Source organism: Herpailurus yagouaroundi, unplaced genomic scaffold (assembly GCF_014898765.1).
Source record: "Herpailurus yagouaroundi ecotype Mexico unplaced genomic scaffold, PumYag 198, whole genome shotgun sequence".
Lineage (NCBI taxonomy): Eukaryota > Metazoa > Chordata > Mammalia > Carnivora > Felidae > Herpailurus > Herpailurus yagouaroundi.
In genome coordinates this window covers 16,408,938-16,430,414 of record NW_024412429.1, presented here as the reverse complement: position 1 = coordinate 16,430,414, position 21,477 = coordinate 16,408,938, and the positions used below count along the sequence as shown (strand labels likewise).

General features: G+C 43.9%; 1 protein-coding gene across 5 annotated transcripts in view; it reads left to right on the top strand.

Moving 5' to 3' along the window:
• Nucleotides 1-21,477, top strand: part of MTHFD1L (methylenetetrahydrofolate dehydrogenase (NADP+ dependent) 1 like) — a 183,086-nt gene that overhangs the window by 72,049 nt on the left and 89,560 nt on the right. The window contains exons 20-21 of one of the 5 annotated variants that reach the window (XM_040448894.1): nucleotides 7,440-7,444; nucleotides 14,288-14,461. The exons of the other annotated variants lie outside the window; for them this stretch is intronic. Of the exons in view, the coding sequence (XP_040304828.1) occupies nucleotides 7,440-7,444; nucleotides 14,288-14,446 (164 nt within the window). The 3' untranslated portion in view covers nucleotides 14,447-14,461. Of the gene's footprint in view, nucleotides 1-7,439; nucleotides 7,445-14,287; nucleotides 14,462-21,477 lie in introns of those variants that run through there. 5 annotated transcript variants of the gene reach the window in all.

Sequence of the window (21,477 nt, the reverse complement as noted above, 5' to 3'; positions counted from 1 at the left end):
GGTTAAGTGTCCGACTTCAGCCAGGTCACGATCTCGCGGTCCGTGAGTTCGAGCCCCGCGTCGGGCTCTGGGCTGATGGCTCAGAGCCTGGAGCCTGTTTCCCATTCTGTGTCTCCCTCTCTCTCTGCCCCTCCCCTGTTCATGCTCTGTCTCTCTCTGTCCCAAAAATAAATAAACGTTGAAAAAAAATTTTTTTAAAAGAATAGTCTCATTTTAATTTTAATTTTAAAAAGCGTGTGTGCCGTCTTGCACAAAAATAAGAAAACTCCAACTTTCATTCATATTTAAGCTTCTCCTCTCTCTTACATTGGACCTGCCTTTGACCGATAACGGGAAGGGAAAGGTGGCTTCTTCTCTGTCCCCCATCATCTTGTCCTTAGTCCCTTAGTCTGCCTCTGGCCCCTCCAGGGTTGAAGCTTTGACATTCAGTGGTACCCATCCGGTCTCTTCCAGCAGAGGACCCGCACTCTTGGCAGAAACCCTCCGGGCAATATCCTTTTTAGACAGTCCTGCTGCTAATTCAATACCTGATCTCCAGGCATCATAGACCTTCAACCCGTGTTCTTCCCGTTGGTGGGAGCACAGTTACACGTCTCACTTGAGTCTCTGTTCTTTTGCCAGGGGCTGTTTCCTTTCAGCCTGCAGGCTTACTCATCCCCAGTCGACCACTGTGGGTCTCTGCCTCAGTGAGCCTTTCCAGTCCTGCTTCTAAAGCCTCACTCTCTAGCTCTGCACCCTTTCCACCGGGGGGTGGGCAGTGGGACTCTGCACCCTGGTCATTTTCTTTGAAGAAATCCTTTCGTGGCTTCTAACTTTGAAACTTCAAGGGAGCTGTTGGGCTAAAGGATGCAGAATCTGTTTCCAAACAATGTCTTTGCAAATGTTGCTAGGTTTAGTATCAGCCTTTAGTGCAAGAACAACTGACGCTGTTTGGGGGCTTGAGACAAAAGGGAAACCAAACGAGCCCCATTTTAACGTGGTCTCAAGGAAGATAAATGCAGGAGACCTAGGTTTATCTGAAGCCTGTGGGAAAATGTATGCCCTTAGAAAAGTCATTGTTTATAGAAGTCTGTCTCTCTTACTGTGTAAGAAGCCCAAACCTAGAAGAAGAAGATTGATAATTTGGATTACATTTAAAAATAAATTGTGGGGGCACCTGGGTGGCTCAGTCAGTTAAGTGTCCAACTTCAGCTCAGGTCATGACGTCATGGTCTGTGAGTTCGAGCCCCGCGTCCGGGCTGTGCTGACAGCTCAGAGCCTGGAGCCTGCTTTGGATTCTGCGTTTCCCTGTCTCTGTACCCCTGTCCCACTCGCTCATGCATGTGTGCATACTCTCTCTCTCTCTCTCTGTCTCAAACATAAATAAACATTAAAAAAATTTTTTTACTAAAAGTAAATTGTGTCTGATAAAAGATAGGGGATTTAAAAAACAAGAGAGCGCGTATGAAAAAACATTTGCAGAGGTAATAGACAAATGACTAACAATCGGAGTATATATAAACCACCAAGGATTATAGATTGATTTTTTTTAAAGCAAGTAATCCAGTAGAGAAATGGGCAAAGGGTTTGAAAGGGTAATTCATAGAGAAAGAGCAATCTGACAGAATTTCTGGGTCAGACTGAAAGTGGGCAAATGATCTGGCATTTTCAGTTCTATGTGATACCCTGGAGAAGAAGTAACTGAAGATTTATTTAAGTCCTTTGGAATAATTTACTTGAGTACACGTTCATTGAGCTCCTGCTATTTGTCAAGTAATATATGGTAGAAGCTTGGAATCAGATACGTAGGACATGTTTCTTGGCCTCCAGTAATTTACAATGTGGTGTGAGAGATAAGCCCATAAAGAGAATCTCGATGGAAGTACAATGCACGTATGAGATTAGGTATCATACTGATGAATGAAGAACCTTCAGAGATGACGGGCATCTCTTACAGTTTTCCCCACACTGCAGGTTTCATGAAGTACGTTTAGTCTAAGATATTTCTGTGTCCCAACACACACAGGAAGGGAATTATTTTGTCTACTCTGCAATAATTATTCCAAGATAATGGAATCAATATTCCATTTAGACTTAAAATCGAGTGAAGTTTATTTAATTACAGTTGGCTCTCGAACAAGTTGGGGGTTAGGGCACCGACCTCCATCCTGTGTAGCTGAAAATCTGCATGTAACTTTGGACTCCCCAAAACTTAACTACTAATAGCCTACAGTTGACCAGAGCCTAAACACAGTCAGCGAACACATATTTTGTGTATTGTATGTATCATACACTATAACCTTACAGTGGAGCCAGCTAGATAAAATAGTATTAAGAAAATCATAAGGGAGGGGCGCCTGGGTGGCTCAGTTGGTTGGGCGGCCAACTTCGGCTCAGGTCACGATCTTGCGGTCCGTGAGTTCAAGCCCCACATCAGGCTTTGTGCCGACAGCTCAGAGCCTAGAGCCTGCTTCGGATTCTGTGTTCCCCCCAACCCCTTTTTTTCCCCCTCCCCCACTCATGCTCTGTCTCACTCTGTCTCTCAAAAACAAATGTTAAAAAAATATATACTAGGAAAATCATAAGGGAAAGCAAATATTTTTATAATACTGTAGGTATCGAAAAGAAAATCTGTATATAAGTGAACCTACCCAGTTCAAACCCACGCTTTTCACCAGTCAAATGTAATTGCGCAAATTTCTCAGACTTGACCAGAATAGTCCATGAGAATTTGGGGGAGCATGCTGTGGTCCCCGTGATCGCTGTCTCTATTTCTCCTTTAGCCAGTAGTCCTCATGGGAGTCCACTTAACCTCCATTCATTTCTATGAAAGCAAACATTTCTTCGGCATCAAACCCTAATCATGGGTTATCTTTTTAAAAAGAAGAAAGGAAAAGAAAACAACATTGAGTTTCTAGGCTTTAATAAATTATCTCATTTTTAAACTATTTGTAAGGATTTCAAACTTACACAGGATCCTTGGTTTTTTAAATTTGCTTTCTGTTTTCTTACTTTGGTCTTGATTCCCATTTCGAGTGAATACCTTTCCTTCACTCTGGAATTCAACATGTGCTTGTACGTCTTTATAGCTAGGAGTTCTTAACTGGTGGTTACCAGCCATCCCTCCCATAATTAAATACAGAATTATATACATAAATATAAGGTGTGTTTTTTTTAAGTTTATTTATTTTGGGGGGGGGAGGGGGAGAGAGAGAATCCCAAGCAGGCTCCACACGGTCAGCACAGAGCCCAACGCGGGGCTCAATCTCATGAACCTTGAGGTCATGACCCGAGCCGAAGGCAAGAGTTGGCCACTTAACCGACTGAGCCATCCAGGCACCCCTGTATTTTTTTTTTTTTCAACAGAAGGGCTCCCTGATTCTCATTACATTTTCAAAGGTGTCCACGACCCAAAAAAGATAAAGACTCAGGGCCTTCTTCTCGTGGCCCAATGGATGCCACGCGCCATTTCACCATACTTGCTTAATAATGATCTATACGAAGATTTGGTGGCTTTTGAAGTTCCACCCACATTTGATATTCAGTGCCCTCTTCCAAAGTGCTGGTCAAGATGTTGCCTAAATTACTGTGTGTCTTCTTGTCACCTGAACACAAACCCACAGCGGGTTCTCCACATGCCGCCTGGGTACGTAAGCTCAAGAAGATAGTACAGCAAAAGGGCACATTAGACCAATGCCCAACTGAATCATCCACTGAGCTTTGCCCTGAACATTTCACGATGAGGATTTAGAGTTCAGAATAAATAACCATGGTCATTCCAAGCCAAACCAAGGAAGATTGGGAAACAAGGCCTCATTAATACGTTCGTTGCAAACACTGCCATTCTCTGAGCGGGTTCCCGAGCTCCAGACCTGTATCCCAGCCCGGTCGCCATATGCATTCCCTCTGAGGCCTGAGACCATTCGGTGGGGTGGGTGCTGGTATCGTTGTTTTACAGATGACACAACTGAAGCCTAGAGAGATTACAAACTGTGTCCTCTGACATTCACCCAGTCAGCGATGGAGGATACAACCTCAGGGCCCCCCTTGCACCAAAGCCTATGCACATCATCCCTTGACTCTGTCTGCAGTGGTTTTCTCATCTCTCTTTACTGAGTTGCATCTTCTTAACGGTCCTCTTCCTTGTCCAGTGCCCCTTTTGCAAACCGTTTAGATCTTACTCCCTGGGCTTCGGGAACCTCCGCTGGCAGTTGCCCCCCAGTCACCAGCGTATTGTCTGTTTCCGTTTTCATTGCCATCAAATTTTAAATATCCTTTCATTTTGGAGAGAAGAGAACCAGACCAAACTAAACATTCTGAGAATTTCACCCGCCCTTTAAAAAAATCTGATGTCAAGTAGCCTTCCAGCTTTCTTTTTTTTTTTTTTTTCAACGTTTATTTATTTTTGGGACAGAGAGAGACAGAGCATGAACGGGGGAGGGGCAGAGAGAGAGGGAGACACAGAATCGGAAACAGGCTCCACGCTCTGAGCCATCAGCCCAGAGCCCGACGCGGGGCTCGAACTCACGGACCGCGAGATCGTGACCTGGCTGAAGTCGGACGCTCAACCGACTGCTCCACCCAAGCGCCCCAGCCTTCCAGCTTTCTAAGCTGGAATTGTCCCAGACCTCACTCTGTTTACATTATTTAGAAACACAGATCTCAGCCTAGGCTCTACTTTTGTTAGGATACCTCCCACCTTTTTTTTTTCTTCCTCTAGTGATTGTATCCGTAATTAAATCAAGGACAGGAAGTGCAGAGGTATTGGTCACGTGCTAACCTTCGGGGAAACTCCTAATCACCAGTGCTGTTCTTTAACCGCTGTGTTCAGGAAGCCCAGTAAGAGAAGGCGGTTTTCGTCATGGTCGCGGAAGTTCGGATTTCTCTGATGTACCTTGAGACCTAATTTCTTTCGCCCTCGCTCTCATTGCCGCACTTTATTCCAGCCCACCTTCCTCTTCCCATGCTTTTGTGTAAAGACGCCCTCCCTTCTTTCACCAGCCATTCCTCTGCCCTCAAAAAAATAAGTGGGGGGAAAAAATGAAATATTCTGAGTATACAGTATCCAGGAGTATATGCTCATTAGTATAATAAATGCCTGTGTTCCCATCACTCACTCAGCTGTGTCAGAACCACAACATATTGCTGTGAGTGCTTTAGTGTTTTTTTGCTTTTTTTAAATTTTTTTGAATGTTTGTTTATTTCTGAGACAGAGACAGAGCATGAGTGGGGGAGGGGCAGAGAGAGAGGGAGACAGAGAATCCCAAGCAGGCTCCAGGCTCCAAGCTGTCAGCACAGAGTCCAACGCGGGGCTCGAACCCACAAACCGTGAGATCATGACCTGAGCTGAAGTCGGTCACTCAACCGACTGAGCCACCCAGGCACCCCATTTTTTTTTTTTTTTAATAAAACATTAGACACAGAGTTGAGGTCCCTGTGAGTCCCTCCCTAATCTCATTCCCTTTTGCACTTTTCTAGAAGAAGCCACTATCCTAATTTAGGGATTATCATTTCCGGGAAGAGTTTATGCTTTTATTACATAAGTATGTATCCACAAAACATCTACAACAGAGATTCTCGGACCTTCTCTGTTCATGTTGTGTCGCAGCAACTATTTCCTAAGGCATGTTGGGCCAAGAGAAATACCTAATGCTTCCATTTATTAAGTAGTTAGGTCCGAGCAACTTCCTGGATGTTTATGTCCTGACAACTTAGTAGCTGTCTGGAAAAAAAAAAAGGATACATATACATTGAAAGAAAAATATTATTTCATTTTTTTTTAAATTTTTTTTTCAACATTTATTTATTTTTGGGACAGAGAGAGACAGAGCATGAACGGGGGAGGGGCAGAGAGAGAGGGAGACACAGAATCGGAAACAGGCTCCAGGCTCCGAGCCATCAGCCCAGAGCCCGACGCGGGGCTCGAACTCGCGGACCGCGAGATCGTGACCTGGCTGAAGTCGGACGCTTAACCGACTGCGCCACCCAGGCGCCCCTATTTCATTTTAAAATAGCCACCATATGGGGCGCTTGGGTGGCTTGGTCAGTTGGGCGTCCTACTTCGGCTCAAGTCATGATCTCGGTCCATGAGTTCGAGCCCCGTGTCGGGCTCTGTGCTGACAGCTCAGAGCCTGGAGTCTGCTTTGGATTCTGTGCCTCCCTCTCTCTCTGCCCCTCCCCTGTTCATGCTCTGTCTCTCTCTGTCTCAAAAATAAATAAACATTAAAAAAAAAAAAATAGCCACCATAGGGGCGCCTGGGAAGCTCAGTCGGTTAAGCGTCTGACTTAATTAATTTCAGCTTAGGTCATGATATCACGGTTTGTGAGTTCGAGCCCTGCATCAGGATCTACACTGTCAGCACGGAGCCTGCTTGGGATTCTCTTCCTCCTGTTTCTCTGCTCCTCTCCTGTTCATTCTCTCTCTCTCTCAAAATAAGTAAATACCTTTGTTTTTTTTTTAATTTTTTTTTTTTTTACATTTATTTATTTTTTGAGAGACATAGAGCACAAGTTCGGGAGGGGCAGAGAGAGAAGGACACACCGAATCCAAAGCAGGCTCCAGGCTCCGAGCTGTCAGCACAGAACCCAACGCGGAGCTCAAACTCACAAATCGTGAGATCGTGACCTGAGCCGAAGTCGGACGCTTAACCAACTGAGCCACCCAGGCGCCCCAATAAATACACATTTTAACAAATAAAATAGCCACTGTAGCTTATTAATAAGATGTGGGTCCTTGTTGAGCACTGAACTTCTCATTCCTTGAGATTGGGCCACACTTCAGAGCTCATTTCCTGTTCCGCATTGGTTTTCACACCATTCCTGCTCTTACTGCAGCAACTGCCAAAAATTTGGCTCCACAAATATATGATGTCATTGAAAGGACCATGGAGCGTTAAAGTCCATGAGACCACGAAGTACCTCAAAGTAGTAGAACTTGTAGGGTTCAACAGATGTCGAGTGTTACCGAGTTTCCTTCCAAAATTGAAAATAACCCACGGGTCCTCTGAGTTCAGTGCGGTGCCTCAGGATACCTCAGCACATAAATTTGAGAACCACGGATATACAGCATGTGATTGTAGTATTTTATACATTAATAAATCTTACTATGTGCATTGTGCTGCAATAGCGTTCAGCAAACTTTTGCTGTGAAGGGCAAGACCGATAATTTAGGCTTTGTGAGTCATAGCCTCTCGGCAAATATTCAACTGCAAAAGAAGCCGTAGAGAAGACCTACACGAATAAAGGAAGCTGGTTTCCAATAGATTGATTTATTCATGGGCTCTGACATGTGAATTTCATGTAATTTTCACATGCGGTGAAGTATTTTTCCTCCTTTTTATTTCCCCAAACATTCAAAAAATGTTTTTTAAAAAAGTAAAGTGAAGGAAAAAGTCATAGGCCACTCAAAAGCAGGAGGCGTGCTATTTTTGTTCAACCTTACATTTCCGCATTTATCCAAGTAACTGTGATCAAGTAAGCCTCATCCGCCCCACAGGGCAGTCTTCCGTGGCATGAATATAGCACATAAATTTGTGCGTTCTTCCTTCAGGGGCACTGAGATTCCTTTTGGTACCCTGTTACAAATAATGCTACCGGGAACATTATCATTTAGGTCTCTGAAAATAAGCGTAAAAGTCGTGGTGGGTCTGTTCCTAGGTGTAAGATGTTAGGGGTCATATTTTCTGAACATGAACACTTGGCCATTATGCGTTACAAATATCTTTTCCCACGTGTGGCTTATCTTTTAAATGTGTTCATTGTACCTTTTCTTTTTCCGTCCTTTCTCTTCACGATTCCTGCTTTTGGAATCATAAAGATACTCTATAAATCTGTATTGGCTTATAAAATGTTGCCACTTACATTTAGGTCTCTAATTGTCTCGCAGTTTATGTTTATGCTGTCCCGTTTCTTGAGTTCACCATTTGTGAAAGTTTTTCTTCCTTGGTGGTTCTTTCAGAGGTGGCTGTCAGCTCAATAGATTTAAATCAGTTAGAAGTTCAGCTCCCCTCATCCTATGCCCTGAGGTGACCAAGGCCAGTGCAGGTGCTGGGACTTGTATCTAAAGCTGCTTTTTTTTTTTTTTTAACATTTATTTTTGAGAGAGAGAGAGAGAGAGACCCAGAGTGTGAGCAGGGGAGGGGCAGAGAGAGGAGTCACAGAATCCGAAGCAAGCCCCAGGCTCTGAGCTGTCAGCACAGAGCCTGACGCGGGGCTCAAAGGCATGAATCGCGAGATCATGACCTGAGCCAAAGTCAGAGGCTTAACCGGCTGAGCCACCCAGGCGCCCCTGGCGCTGCTTTTTAATCCACTTATTCTCGCAGCGTGAGGGTTCCCTCCCCCTCTGCCTCCTCAGAGAAGAGCAGCCTAACAGATGGTTTCTCTGGCACTGCTCATCAGCCTTGGAGACCAGCACTTTCTACAAGAAGGGGATCCACATGTTGTCTGTCCCTGACCGTTGACCTGCTGATGCTGAACTTCCCTTGGCAGCGGGACCTGGTTTTTGGAGACGTGACCTGTGCTGACCCTGTGTTGTCCAATTCCGAACATTTATCATAAAAGGTCTTGGGGCACCTGGGTGGCTCAGTCGGTTAAGCGTCCGACTTCAGCCAGGTCACGATCTCGCGGTCCGTGAGTTCGAGCCCCGCGTCGGGCTCTGGGCTGATGGCTCAGAGCCTGGAGCCTGTTTCCGATTCTGTGTCTCCCTCTCTCTCTGCCCCTCCCCCGTTCATGCTCTGTCTCTCTCTGTCCCAAAAGTAAATAAACGTTAAAAAAATTTAAAAAAAAAAAAAAAAAGGTCTCATGGACCTTTGAAAAGAAAGGGTTTAATTTTCCGGTCTATTTACTTTTCTGTCTCACAAGATACTTTGAACAAAACCATCTTCATGTGCAATGCTTTCAGGTTCTCTATTTGATTACTATTTGTATTGCTGATATGTTCTTTAAAGGTAAATCAAATCCCCAAATTTTTGAGATAAGGAAGAAAGAACCTTTGCTCGTGAAGATAACAGAAATTTTAGATCTTTAATGCTCTCGCTCAGCAGAAAAAGGAGTACGTGGTGATCACCAATTTTCTAGAATTGCGTTGCAGAAGAAAAATCCAAAACAAATGAGTATGAAATAATTGCAAAACATTCATCCCTTTCTTACACTAAAGTAATTGAGGAGTTTTTCATGAGAAGCCTGGTTTCTATTTGTTTTTCTCCGTGGTGCATTTGGGATAGTAAAGTATGAAAAGTCATGGCCCCATTTCTCTGCCTTCCCACGAAGTGTCCACTGTCCTGGATGTTCAGACTTTTTCATTATTGCTGCCAACTTAGTATATTCTTCTGTGTGTGTCAACTCTTTCATAATTTTTTTTTAAACTTAGGGGCGCCTGGGTGGCGCAGTCGGTTAAGCGTCCGACTTCAGCCAGGTCACGATCTCGCGGTCCGTGAGTTCAAGCCCTGCATCAGGCTCTGGGCTGATGGCTCCGAGCCTAGAGCCTGTTTCCGATTCTGTGCCTCCCTCTCTCTCTGCCCCTCCCCCGTTCATGCTCTGTCTCTCTCTGTCCCAAAAATAAATAAAAAACGTTGAAAAAATTTTAAAAAAATAAATAAATAAATAAAAAATAAACTTAGGATTTGTTGATTAACACTCACCAAATTTTACAACCTGATCTTTCAGAGCGTTGGTGGAATTCAGTTTGAGTACTATTCAGTTGCCCTAACATTTTTGGGTTCCTATTTTGGGCGCTAACCATTTATAGGTCGTTTTCTGCTATATACACTGAAAAATCAAGATAATGGAGATGATTTTCCTCAGAGCAGCCAAACGTACTCAGTTGCAGGCTCCAGCTGCCTGGGTTTGTTTGTATGTTTGTTTTTATTTTCAAGTGTAATTGACATGCAGCGTTATATTAGTTTCGGGGGTACGATATAATGCTTCAACGGTTCGATACGTCGCTCAGTGCTCCTCGTGAGAAGTGTGCTCTTAATCCCCTTCCCCTGTTTCACCCATCCCCCCACCACCTCCCCAGTGGCCACCACCAGCTCTCTGTATTTAATAGTCTGGGTTTTGTTGTTGTTGTTCGTTTTGTTTCTTAAATTCCACGTATGAGTGGAATCATACGGTATTTGTCTTTCTCTGACTTATTTCACTTAGCATTGTACTCTCTAGCTCCATCCTTGGCATATGGCAAATGGCAAGATTTATTCCTTTTTATGGCTGAGTAGTATTCCTGTGTGTGTGTGTGTGTGTGTGTGTGTGTGTGCGCGCGCGCACCCCACGTCTCTGTACCCATTCATCCATCGATGGACGCTAGAGTTGCTTCCGTTATCTTGGCTATTGAAAACAAGGCTACAGTAAACTTAGGGGCGCATATTATCTTTTCAACGAATATCCAAAGCAAACCAAAACACTCATCAGCTGCCTACGTTTGAATGTCCTCCGCCATGTGCTGGACATGTCTTTGGGTAGTTCGCCTAACCTCCCTAAATCACAGTTTCTACAATACCTACCGCGAGGCTTGCTCTGTGGATGAGGTGCAGTAATGCTGGAAAAAGTAAACTCAGATGCACACTCAACACTGGATGCTGGCTATTATTACCACCTTGGGGTGCTACGGATCTTTACTTTTAAGATAATTCTTCACAAATGCTAATTCGTTTTCAAGTGAAAAATAGCCGCTGGGGTGGCTCAGTCGGTTAAGCAGCCAACTTTGGCTCAGGTCATGATCTCACGGTCTGTGAGTTCAAATCACGCATCAGGCTGTCTGCGGACGGCTCCGAGCCTGGAACCTGCTTCGGATGCTGGCTCTCCCTCTCTCTCTCTGCCTCTCCCCCGCTTGCGTGCTCTCTCTCTTTCTCGTTCTCTCTCAAAAATAAATAAACATTAAAAAAACAAAAAACCTCACATGAAACCCACAGAGGGATTTGAGTTCTGCCAATGGGAAACACTATTGCTTGTCCCTTCTCATACAGAGGCATTGGGACCATCCAGAGGGCATCTGAGAGATCTAAGGGTACTGGATTGCTTCAGATACCCTCCTTTTTAGGGAATTCCTTCTAGAAGGCCTTGTTTGAAGTTTTTTTGTGGTTACCAGGAAGAAAGCCGGGCGCCCAGCAGATCCACAGTGCACGATAGCATCCTAGCACATCTCCCTGTCTTGCCTCAGCCTCGTGCGACTCTGGATCGCAAAAGAGCCGAAGATACTTAAACTCACATTGTTGAGAAACAATGCGGAGCGACTTTGCAGTGGCATTAAACATTAAAATTAAAAACATATGGTCTGAAATTCAACTGGCATATTTATCATCTCAAATCTACTCTTGGTGCCAAAAGGGATGCTAATCAAAACATGAGGGATTCGGCTTCTTATTTGGGAAAGACCATCACTGCCAAGGGGAGAGAGGCAGGATGCAAATCATTTTGCGATTTGAAAAAATAGAGTAGCTAAACCATTTAGTAGATGCTGCTTTTAGCCAACTTGAAGAGTCTGCATAGGTCCAATACCCTTGCACTCAATTCCCAGTGCAAGAGTTTCACCTAGGGAAAATTTAAATGTGTTGAGGACCTCCCACATATATGTAACTTTTGTTTGTTAAAGTAATACTCTAATCATTATAGAAGAATCAGAAACTTTTCATGAGTGAGGAAGAAAATTCAAATTATGTCCAGTATGTCCGTGCAAAGATAATTCGATAATTCACTTTTTGCTTTAATATTTCCCTACTTCTACGTGAGCATCTCCTTTTAAAGGATGGTTGTAATCCAGGGCGCCTGGGTGGCTCAGTCGGTTAAGCATCCGACTTGGGCTCAGGTCATGATCTCACGGTCCGTGGGTTCGAGCCCCGCGTCGGGCTCTGTGCTATCAGTGCAGAGCCCGCTTCGAATCTTCTGTCTCCCTCTCTCTGCCCCTCCTCTGCCTCGCACATGCCCCCCGCCTCAAAAATAAACATTAAAAAAATTTTGTTAAGATGGGTTGTAATCTTACGAAGACGAGTTACTCTTAGTTTTTAGCTCTTGAGACCTTGCAGAGTCCAGAGGTCCACCACGCTTCTGGAAAGAGCCATTCTCCAAACTGTCTCTTCTCTTTCTGCTGTGCACGTCCCCACCCCTCCCTGCCATCGCTGCACTGCCACTCACCGTGGCTTATCTAGACCGTGGCTGTCTTTGTGCAGAACTCTGCTGCTTTCACTGTTTTATTTGGGGGTCTGTTCTCGCTCATGCTCTGATGGTCCGTTCTTACCCTTCATCCTGCTCGGCTGTTAGCCACATCGCACAGCACTCCTCTCTTCCTTAAAGCTCTTTCTGAACATCAGCCCCTCCTGACTCTCCTCCCGGTGGCCCTCTCCTGTGTGTGTCTTTGCTGGAGTGTCCCTTCTGTTTGCAGCAGGCTGTATCCTCAGTTTCTCCGTAAATAGCACGTAAATTTCCCAATTCAGAGAACTCCCTAGAGGCAGGGAAGGGAACAGTCCATGACTTTTTCATCTCAGAGTATAAGAATTACAGACATGGATTCTAGGGACAGCCCTGGTTCAAATTCCAGCTCTGTCCTTATCAGCTCTGTGACTGAGCAGGTGTTGTGCCCTAATGCATTCTTAAACTTAACACGCCCTTCCCTCTTTTTATAACAAATTTGACTGACTTGTATGGACTACAAACTTATACGTATAATTTCAAAAAACAATACTATGTTAACTTTGATATAAAAGTATTTTATATTACACAATATGAATTTCAATATGTATTGATTAGAAGAAATATTTTTTTAAGTTTTTTTTTTTTTTTTTTTTTTTTTTTTTTGATAGAGGTAGAGAGAGCAAGCAGGGGAAGGACAGAGAGAGGGAGACAGAATACCAAGGCTCTGACCGCGCAGAGCCCGATGCGGGGCTCAAACTCATGAACCCGTGAGATCATGACCTGAGCCGAAATCAAGAGTTGGACGCTTAACCAGCTGAGCCACCCAGGCACCCCTGGGGAAAGTTTTGAAAGAAGTTTTGAACTTTCGGAATGTCTAACCTGACCTTGACTGTTTACATTTACAAAATGCAAATTTATTTTCAATGAGCTATCTAGCCCATCCCTAGTTAAGATTTACGTATATTCTAAATAATGTGCTCGTCATGTAATCCGGCTTACCATCATGAAATGTGGAGTTAAAATCGGCTCTTGTCAAAACATGTTTTGCAGAGATTAGTGGCATGTAAATTAACATAAAATGATTTTAAAATGTGATCCAGAGATTAAAGTTGGAGGTCTGAAGTTCACAAAATGCATAGACTATTTTAAGGAGTTTATTAAGATCCAGTGTGTAATAACTTGTAAATTTCCATTGTAGGACTATTATTTTACCCTATTTTGGCTGAGAGTAAAATTACCCTTACCTTAATATATAAATTATAGTTTAGAAAATTGTACTTCCATGAGGTTGTCTTAAACTTGGAGCAGTGTTTGGTATAATTACAAGATTATACTGTTCTTATTCAAAGAAAACAATAGATTTTCTAGTAGGAATAGTAAGAAACTGGTAATTGGGTAAGGAACGTTCGAGTCTTTTGTGGACCTAATTTTCACATCCTTTGGGGAGCAGGGAAAGAAACATTGATTATTACTGCTTTCTAAAACCCTCCTCTCTTACCAGCTTCAACCATAAATGTTGTTTGATGCATTAATACTTTAATATAAGAAATGCCAATTGAAAAACTACCCAAGGTTTAAGAGAGTTATGGTTGCTTACAAAGTGCTTGAGTATCATGTTCAAAATAAGGCAGAGTAAAGAAGTAACTTTGAGGATGAAAAAGGCATCTCAGTGGAATAAGACTTCATGCAAAAGAGGAATTTAAATAGAATTATAAAACAGAAGCTAACGATCAGCGTCATGTTAAAACATTAAAGTCCTAAAGAAACAAGACAAGAATGCTGATCACCACCGTGATTTGTCTTTATTCTGGAAGTCCTAGCCAGTGTAATGAAACAAGAACAGTAACAAAATTAAAAAATTGAAAAAGAGGAGGCTAATATTTGATTTATATGCAGTATGATTATATCACTAGGAAATTTAAAATGTTTCTTTTAGACAGAGTTTTGGTGGAATAGTTTGATACAATATAAATATGTACAAGTCCATAATTTCCCTTCGGATCAGCAATAAAAAGTTAGATACTGTAATGGGAATATCCTACTTCTATGTGTCCCCAAAACAATAAAGTACTTGGGAATAAATGTAACAAGAAATGAGCATGGAGAAAAAAGAATTACGAAGTTTTATTGAAAGACCCAGCGCAAGGCCTGTGTCGATGGGGGGTCTCCCCGTGTTCTTGGATGGCAGGAAGCCGGGTTAAACAATAAAAATTCTCCTGTGTCGAACCAACATATAAAATTAGGGTGGTGTACCATGCCATGCCACCCTGAGCCATCCAATATTATACTGTGCTGTAGTATATCATTACCAGGTGAAGCTGTACAGGACAGTGAACTTCATGGCTAAATTAATAACATGGCTAGACTCTGTAAAAATAAGTGCATGCGGATAGACAAAAAATTTAAAAGACTAGTGATGGATGACTTAACCTAACTCTTGATATCAAGACAAGGTAATTCTGCCACAGTAATAAAGAGGGATTGGCAAAGAACTGATACCGAGAAACCCTCTGACGTGTCCCTACATAGACTTATTCCATTATATGTAGAAATTAATATGGGGCGCCTGGGTGGCGCAGTCGGTTAAGCGTCTGACTTCAGCTCAGGTCACGATCTCACGGTCCGTGAGTTCGAGCCCCGCGTCAGGCTCTGGGCTGATGGCTCAGAGCCTGGAGCCTGCTTCGGATTCTGTGTCTCCCTCTCTCTCTGCCCCTCCCCCGTTCATGCTCTGCCTCTCTCTCTGTCTCAAAAATAAATAAACGTTAAAAAAAAAAATTTTTTTTTTAAAGAAATTAATAATTTGACAAACATGACCTTCAGATGGACTAGTGGATGGATCATTGGTTAAATGATGTTTGGACATTTGGCTATTAATTCTATTTATTTGTTTGAGAGGGAGAGAGCGCACACGCAGGAGAGGGGGCAGAGGGAGAAAGAGAGAGAGAACTTTAAGCAGGCGCCACACTCAGCATGGATCCTGATGCGGGGCTCAATCCCACGACCCTGGATCATGATCTGAGCCAAAATCAAGAGTCAGGCACTCAACCGCCTGAGCCACCCAGGCACCCCAACTGTTAAGTTTAAAGCACAAACCTCATAGTCGCTTAACACAATATATTCAGAATGAACATACACGAAAATTTTAATGTGAAAATTAAAACTTCAAGAAAAAAAGCAACACTAGTTTAGTATTATTGATATAACATCAAGGCTATTAGGAAGAATCGATTTATATGAAACATGAAAAGATGTTCACGATATATACAGTAAAAAAAAATGGAGTTACAAAACAAATTTTTAATTCTCATTTTTGAAAATTTTGAAATAAATGTACTGTATATGAACTGAAATGAAAAGGTGCAGAAGGTATAAATCAGGGGTACATGGCTGGCTCAGTCAGCAGAGCATATGACTCTTGATCTTGGGTTCATGAGTCCAAGCCCCAGGTGGGGTGCAGGATTCCTTTTTAAAAATGTATGTCAAATGATTGCTTTTATTTCTCAATGGGAAATGGGGTCTTTGCGATTTTTACTTTATACTTTATTTTTCTGGTATTCTTGAAACTTTTATAATTAGGGTATGTGACTTGTGTAATTTTTAAGACAGGAAAAGTTGACTTGAAACGTCTGAGGGAATTTGACCTGCAGAGTTAGGGAGAAAGGAGTCCTAGGCAGAACGTAGAGAACAGCAAGTGGGCACAGGTGGGGAAGTGTTGGTGGATTCTGGGGACGGTGTAGCTGGAGTATGAGACGCAGAGGGGTGAATCTCATGGTGAGGTGAAGTCATTTTGGAGGGGATTAAGAGCCAATCTGAAGTATTATGTTTTCAATTAATAGCGGAGGTAAATTGACAATTTCTAAATAGTAGTTCCAGGAAGAAGCCTGAGAAGATGGCATTTGACACAAGCCGTGAAGAATGGTTAGGGTGTAAGATAAAGCAGGACAGAGAGAGCAGACAGGCTGGTATGTGCTTAAGGAACCGCCAGTGGTCCGGTAGCCCAGAGACATGGCAGAGAAGACAGATTGCAGGTATATTTGCAACATCCTTTTAAGTGATGGAGAAGAGTTAGTACAGTTTCTAATCTATGAAGGCTTCCGGAATGATGCACAGTTATTGCTGCTGGGACTCCCCACGAAGGTAGTGTTTCTCTTACCCCCTCCCCCCTCTCGGAAGCCATTCCACCTTCCTGAAGCGGACTAGTGAGGGAGGGGGAAGGGCCACAGTCCTGTCCAGGGGGGCTCCCTGCCTAGGAAGGGACTCTGTCAGCGGGTAAAGATGTGGGTGCTGCAAAACCCAGAAGACTTACCTCTGGCTATTTGCACAACACAAGATCTCAGAAATACAACGTTGAGTGGAAAAGCAGGTTGTGGGATTGTAAATTCAATGTAACACATTCTTAAAACACAAAACCGGCACTATATGTTGTTTATGCCTTTGTATGTACGTACAAGTACGAACACACGACCTGGAGAAGCACCAAGTTGGTAAGAATTTCCCTTTCTGGGGGCGCCTGAGTGGCGCAGTCGGTTGAGCGTCCGACTTCAGCCAGGTCACGATCTCGCGGTCCGGGAGTTCGAGCCCCGCGTCAGGCTCTGGGCTGATGGCTCAGAGCCTGGAGCCTGTTTCCGATTCTGTGTCTCCCTCTCTCTCTGCCCCTCCCCCGTTCATGCTCTGTCTCTCTCTGTCACAAAAATAAATAAACGTTGGAAAAAAAAATTAAAAAAAAAAAAAAAAAAGAATTTCCCTTTCTGGCGGCGGGGAGCAGGGAGCCCAACTGGGGACCGGGCATGGGCGACCTCAGCTCTCTCTGTGCTGTTTACCGCTTTTGTAAGAGGAAAATAGGCAATTGTGGTAAAATGTTAATGTCTGTTACTTATGTGTTGCATGCCGGGGAGCGGGGAGCTGGGGGGCCGGGGACAGGGAGGAAATGCGGGTCTGTAATTTAGGAGACGGGCTGCGACCAGAGCCTCAGATTGGCAGTCATCGTTAGAATGTGGTCAAGTCTTTAGCTTTGCTTAGAGCTAAATCTGGATGTTAATAGTCACGTTTAGAGGGTCAGGGCTTTGCCTTGCTGTCCAGCAGAAGTGATGGATGGAGGGACGAGAGCTGACGGTGTCGGGCCAGGGGCACCCACTGAGCCTTTCTCTGTTCAGTTAGGCTCCAGTGAATGAGGTTCTTAAAAAATTGTTCCATGTTTTCAAGCGTCGAGGCACAAGAACATTCTGAATGTCAAACACCAGCAATCCGAGCACCTTCTCTTGATTCCCCCCTCCCTCCATCTTGTTTAGTCTTTTTTGTTGTTGTTGGTTTGTTGGTTTGTTTTATAAAATTGCACGAATGCTTTGGTTGACTGTGGACTGTTATTACTTTTTAAGGGTCAGGCAATGATTTAATGATGTAACTCCTAAAAATTTTCAAAACAACTATAAAAACAGGGTTTTTTTTTTGCCTCCAAAAAGCATTTCCTTGTTTAGCATGTAACACACACAAAGGAGGTAGAATTGAGAGCGAGAACCGTTCTTGAAGTCCGATGAGCAGAAAACCCTTGGAGTCCTACACGTGTATCCTGTGCTGTTGCACACTGACGTACTGCTGCTTCCTGCTTTTCGGCCTTAATTCTGTGCCTGGAACTTGTGATCAGACCTCTTCCAATTGCTTTGCATCACATAGCTTTGGGGCATTTATGGGCACATCTCAACCTCTAAAATTTCAGCTCTTTCATCAGCAAAATGTTAAGCAAGTCTCACATCTTTTCTAAGTTAGATATGGAACCTTGAGTTCAGTCCCAGAATTACTGTTGTACACCGAAAGAAAACACTGCATACTGTTGAATGAAATCGAGCGCAAACTGAAATGAAAAATGCTTTAATATTTCTGAATAGGCTCTGTTTTCACAAACACATCAGTTAAGATTAGGTTCACCCACAGGTAACAGCAACAGTGAAAGGAAGGGACCCAAAGCAAATACAAGTTTATTTCTCTGTCACATAAAAGAAATCCGGGGTAGGCATCCTGGGCTGGAATGACAGTTCCTCCATCGTCAGGGACTCTCTGCTGCCTAATAGTCCACAATGGTTGCCCAAGCCCCAGCCATCACATCTGTATCCCAGCCAGCAGAAAGAGGGAAGAAAGGCCCACCCCCTTTTGAGGAGCCTTCCTGGAAGTTACACCCACCACTTCCGGTAGTGAATCACCTTGGTCCCATAGCCGTACTTAGCTACAAGAGAAACTAAGACATTTTCTGACTCTACATGGTCTCCTTCAAATACAAAGGCGAGTTGATGACCCCCTGGCAGCGTGACATAGCTCAAGAGGCTTGTCAGGCACACAGTTGAGTTAATGCCGAGTCATGCACGTCACCATCTCCATTTCCTTCGTGACAGCACCTGCCGGGTTAGCCAGGCCAGGTTGAGGAGAGCAGACTTTTGACTTCCCTCCAAAAACCTGCCCGGGATCATCTTCTCAGTCGGCCAAAATGACTGGCTCACCTTCATTCTTAAGTTCATCGCAGATCCTTTTCGAAGAAGAACTTACAACGGGACCAAAAGGAAGAGTGGCTTTATAAATCATGACTCGCTCTTTTAATGGAATACTATAAAATGAACTATTGTTTGGAAGATGTGAAAAGTCTTCGGGAAATGCTCCGGATGAGGTTCACCGAGACGATCAGGACCCCAAAGTGTCTAGAGAGGGTGACACCCATTATGTTAGAGATAGAGGCGTATAAATGGGGATCCCTGTCCTTGCGGGAGCAGCCCCTGTCTACCCTTCAGGCCCATGTCACAAATGTGCAAGCAACATAATTTGTGCAAGTAACGAAGCCTCGTTTTAATGTTTCTCTTTCGCCAGCATGATAAACATGATAATGAATGTGTACATACACTTAGCATTCCCCTGTATAAAGCAAATAATCTGGTGCGCCTGGGTGGCGCAGTCGGTTAAGCGTCCGACTTCAGCTCAGGTCACGATCTCGCGGTCCGTGAGTTCGAGCCCCGCGTCGGGCTCTGGGCTGACGGCCCGGAGCCTGGAGCCTGTTTCCGATTCTGTGTCTCCCTCTCTCTCTGCCCCTCCCCCGTTCATGCTCTGTCTCTCTCTGTCCCAAAAATAAAATAAAAACGTGGAAAAAAAAAAATTTAAAGCAAATAATCTTATTTTATTCTGTTTTTTTTTTAATGTTTTTTTTTCTTTTTGAGAGAGACTGTGAGCGGAGGAGGGTCAGAGAGAGGAGGGGGGGGTGGGGGGACAGAGAATCCAAAGCAGGGTCTGTGCTGACAGGCTGACAACAGCGAGCCCGATGTAGGGGCTCGAACTCACAAACCATGAGATTACGCCCTGAGCCACCCAGGTGCCCGAGAGCAATCATATCTTAATCAGCAGTTTTTCCTAAATGGGACTCACTTTTAGATAAAAGGCCGGGCTGGGAACATACAAGAGAGGCAGAGGAGAGAGAGGTGACCAGTTGAGGGTTTGTGGCTCATTTATACGAAATGACACGCATACCAGGCTGTCGCTTCAGCTCCTGCTGGGCTTAGGGATAGGGTAGAGGCAGGTGGTGGGAACATTAGACGTACTCCTGATTATTTGTTACTTTTTCCCTGGACTTCTCAAGGGCGTCTTTCCTCTCAACAGCAGAGCGATAGCCAGGAACAGAGATTACAGTGAATATGGTTAAAATTGCCTGATTTGTTGCTGCTGATTTGTTTTTCGCATCAAGTTTTCCAGAAATTTCCACACCAGATTTCCATTTCCAAACTAATAATAATGTAGTCATTTAAAAATTTTTTTAACATGTTTTTTTTGAGAGTGTGAGTGGGGGAGGGGCAGAGAGAGGGAGACCGATAGGATCCCAAGCAGGCACCTTGCTCTAAGTGCAGAGCCCGATGCAGGGCTCAAACTCACGACCGTGAGACCATGACCTAAGCGCAAATCAAAAGTCAGATGCTTAACTGACTGAGCCACTCAGGTGCCCCTATATTCGTTTTTTAAGCAGAAAAAGGTCATGTTGAAAATAAGCCAAAGAAAAAATATGCTCGTCCCTCCTTTTCAAGGTTATTTTCTTTACTTTGAGTTTTTTACAAATGTAAATATGAATTATTGGTCTTTTCAGTGTGTTCTCAATTTTTTTTTTTAAGTTTATCTCTTTATTTTGAGAGAGAGAGAGAGAGAGAGCACAAACAGGGGAGGGGCAGAGAGAGGAAAAGAGAATCCCAAGCAGGCTCAGCACCATCAGAGCAGAGCCCGATGTGGGGCTCAAAACCACGAACCACGAGATCATGACCTGAGCTGAAATCAAGAGTTGGACGCTTAACTGCCTGAGCCACCCAGGTGCCCCTCTTATTTTAAAATCCAATCCTTTGGGGACACCTGGGTGGCTAAATCAGCTGAGTGTCTGACTCCTGATTTCAGATCGGGTCATGATCTCACGGTTTGTGAGTTCAAGCCCCGCATCGGGCTCTGTGCTAACAGTGTGGCGCCTGCTTGGGATTCTCTCTCTCTGCCCCTCCCCTGCTCTCTCTCTCTCTCTCTCCCAAAATAAATAAACTTAAAAAAAAAAAAATCCAGTCCTTTCAGGATCCAATCCCATCGGACAGGCAGGGGACCTTACTCTCCTGCCCGGGTCACGCATACTGAAGAAAACGTAGAAGGCAGGATAGTGCAGACCATTCCTGCCTCCACACCGAAAAATACAGCCGCAGGATCAGTGAGAGGAACGTTGCACCTCTGATCCTAAACACAAATGTAATGACTGATAAAAGTGAGATTGGGGTCATTGTTCCTTGTGAGCTCGCTGTTCTGTTTGGACAGCCCTGAGCAGAGGAGAGCCAGGCCCAAATTGTGGCTCTTGTGAGAAACCGGTAAAACCTGCATTTCTTCCTCTTCCTTTCCTAGATGAGAAATCTGCATAGAGTCTGGGCCAGTGACTCTTGGCAGTTTTGACTCAAACCCGAGGCCTGAAGTACCTTTTTTTTTTTTTTATCACAAATGCACGTGCACACAGGTGTGCAGGTACACAAAACCAGAATCACGTCTTCTGGAACAACACTCCTTACTCTCATTGTGTGGGATGTATCCTAAGTCCTTATATTGTTTCTTTTTCTTTTTCTTTTTCAAATTCTGGTTGCAACCCAGGACGCTGCTTTTCTGAGACACTGATGGGTCTCTGCCTTCACTTTGCATAATCCTTGCTCTGCCTGCTTGTTATGTGCACTGTAGTATCTTCCAGCTTCCAAGTTTAAAATGCTTTCCTTCTGTCTTAGTTTCTTCTGTTAGAAGCGTCACACTAGGAATGTTGGCATATTCAATTTGTTCTCAAACTCCGTAATCTGAGTTTCACTGGCTGGGTTTCTTTTCCTTGCAGAAAAAGCTATTGTAGGTTTT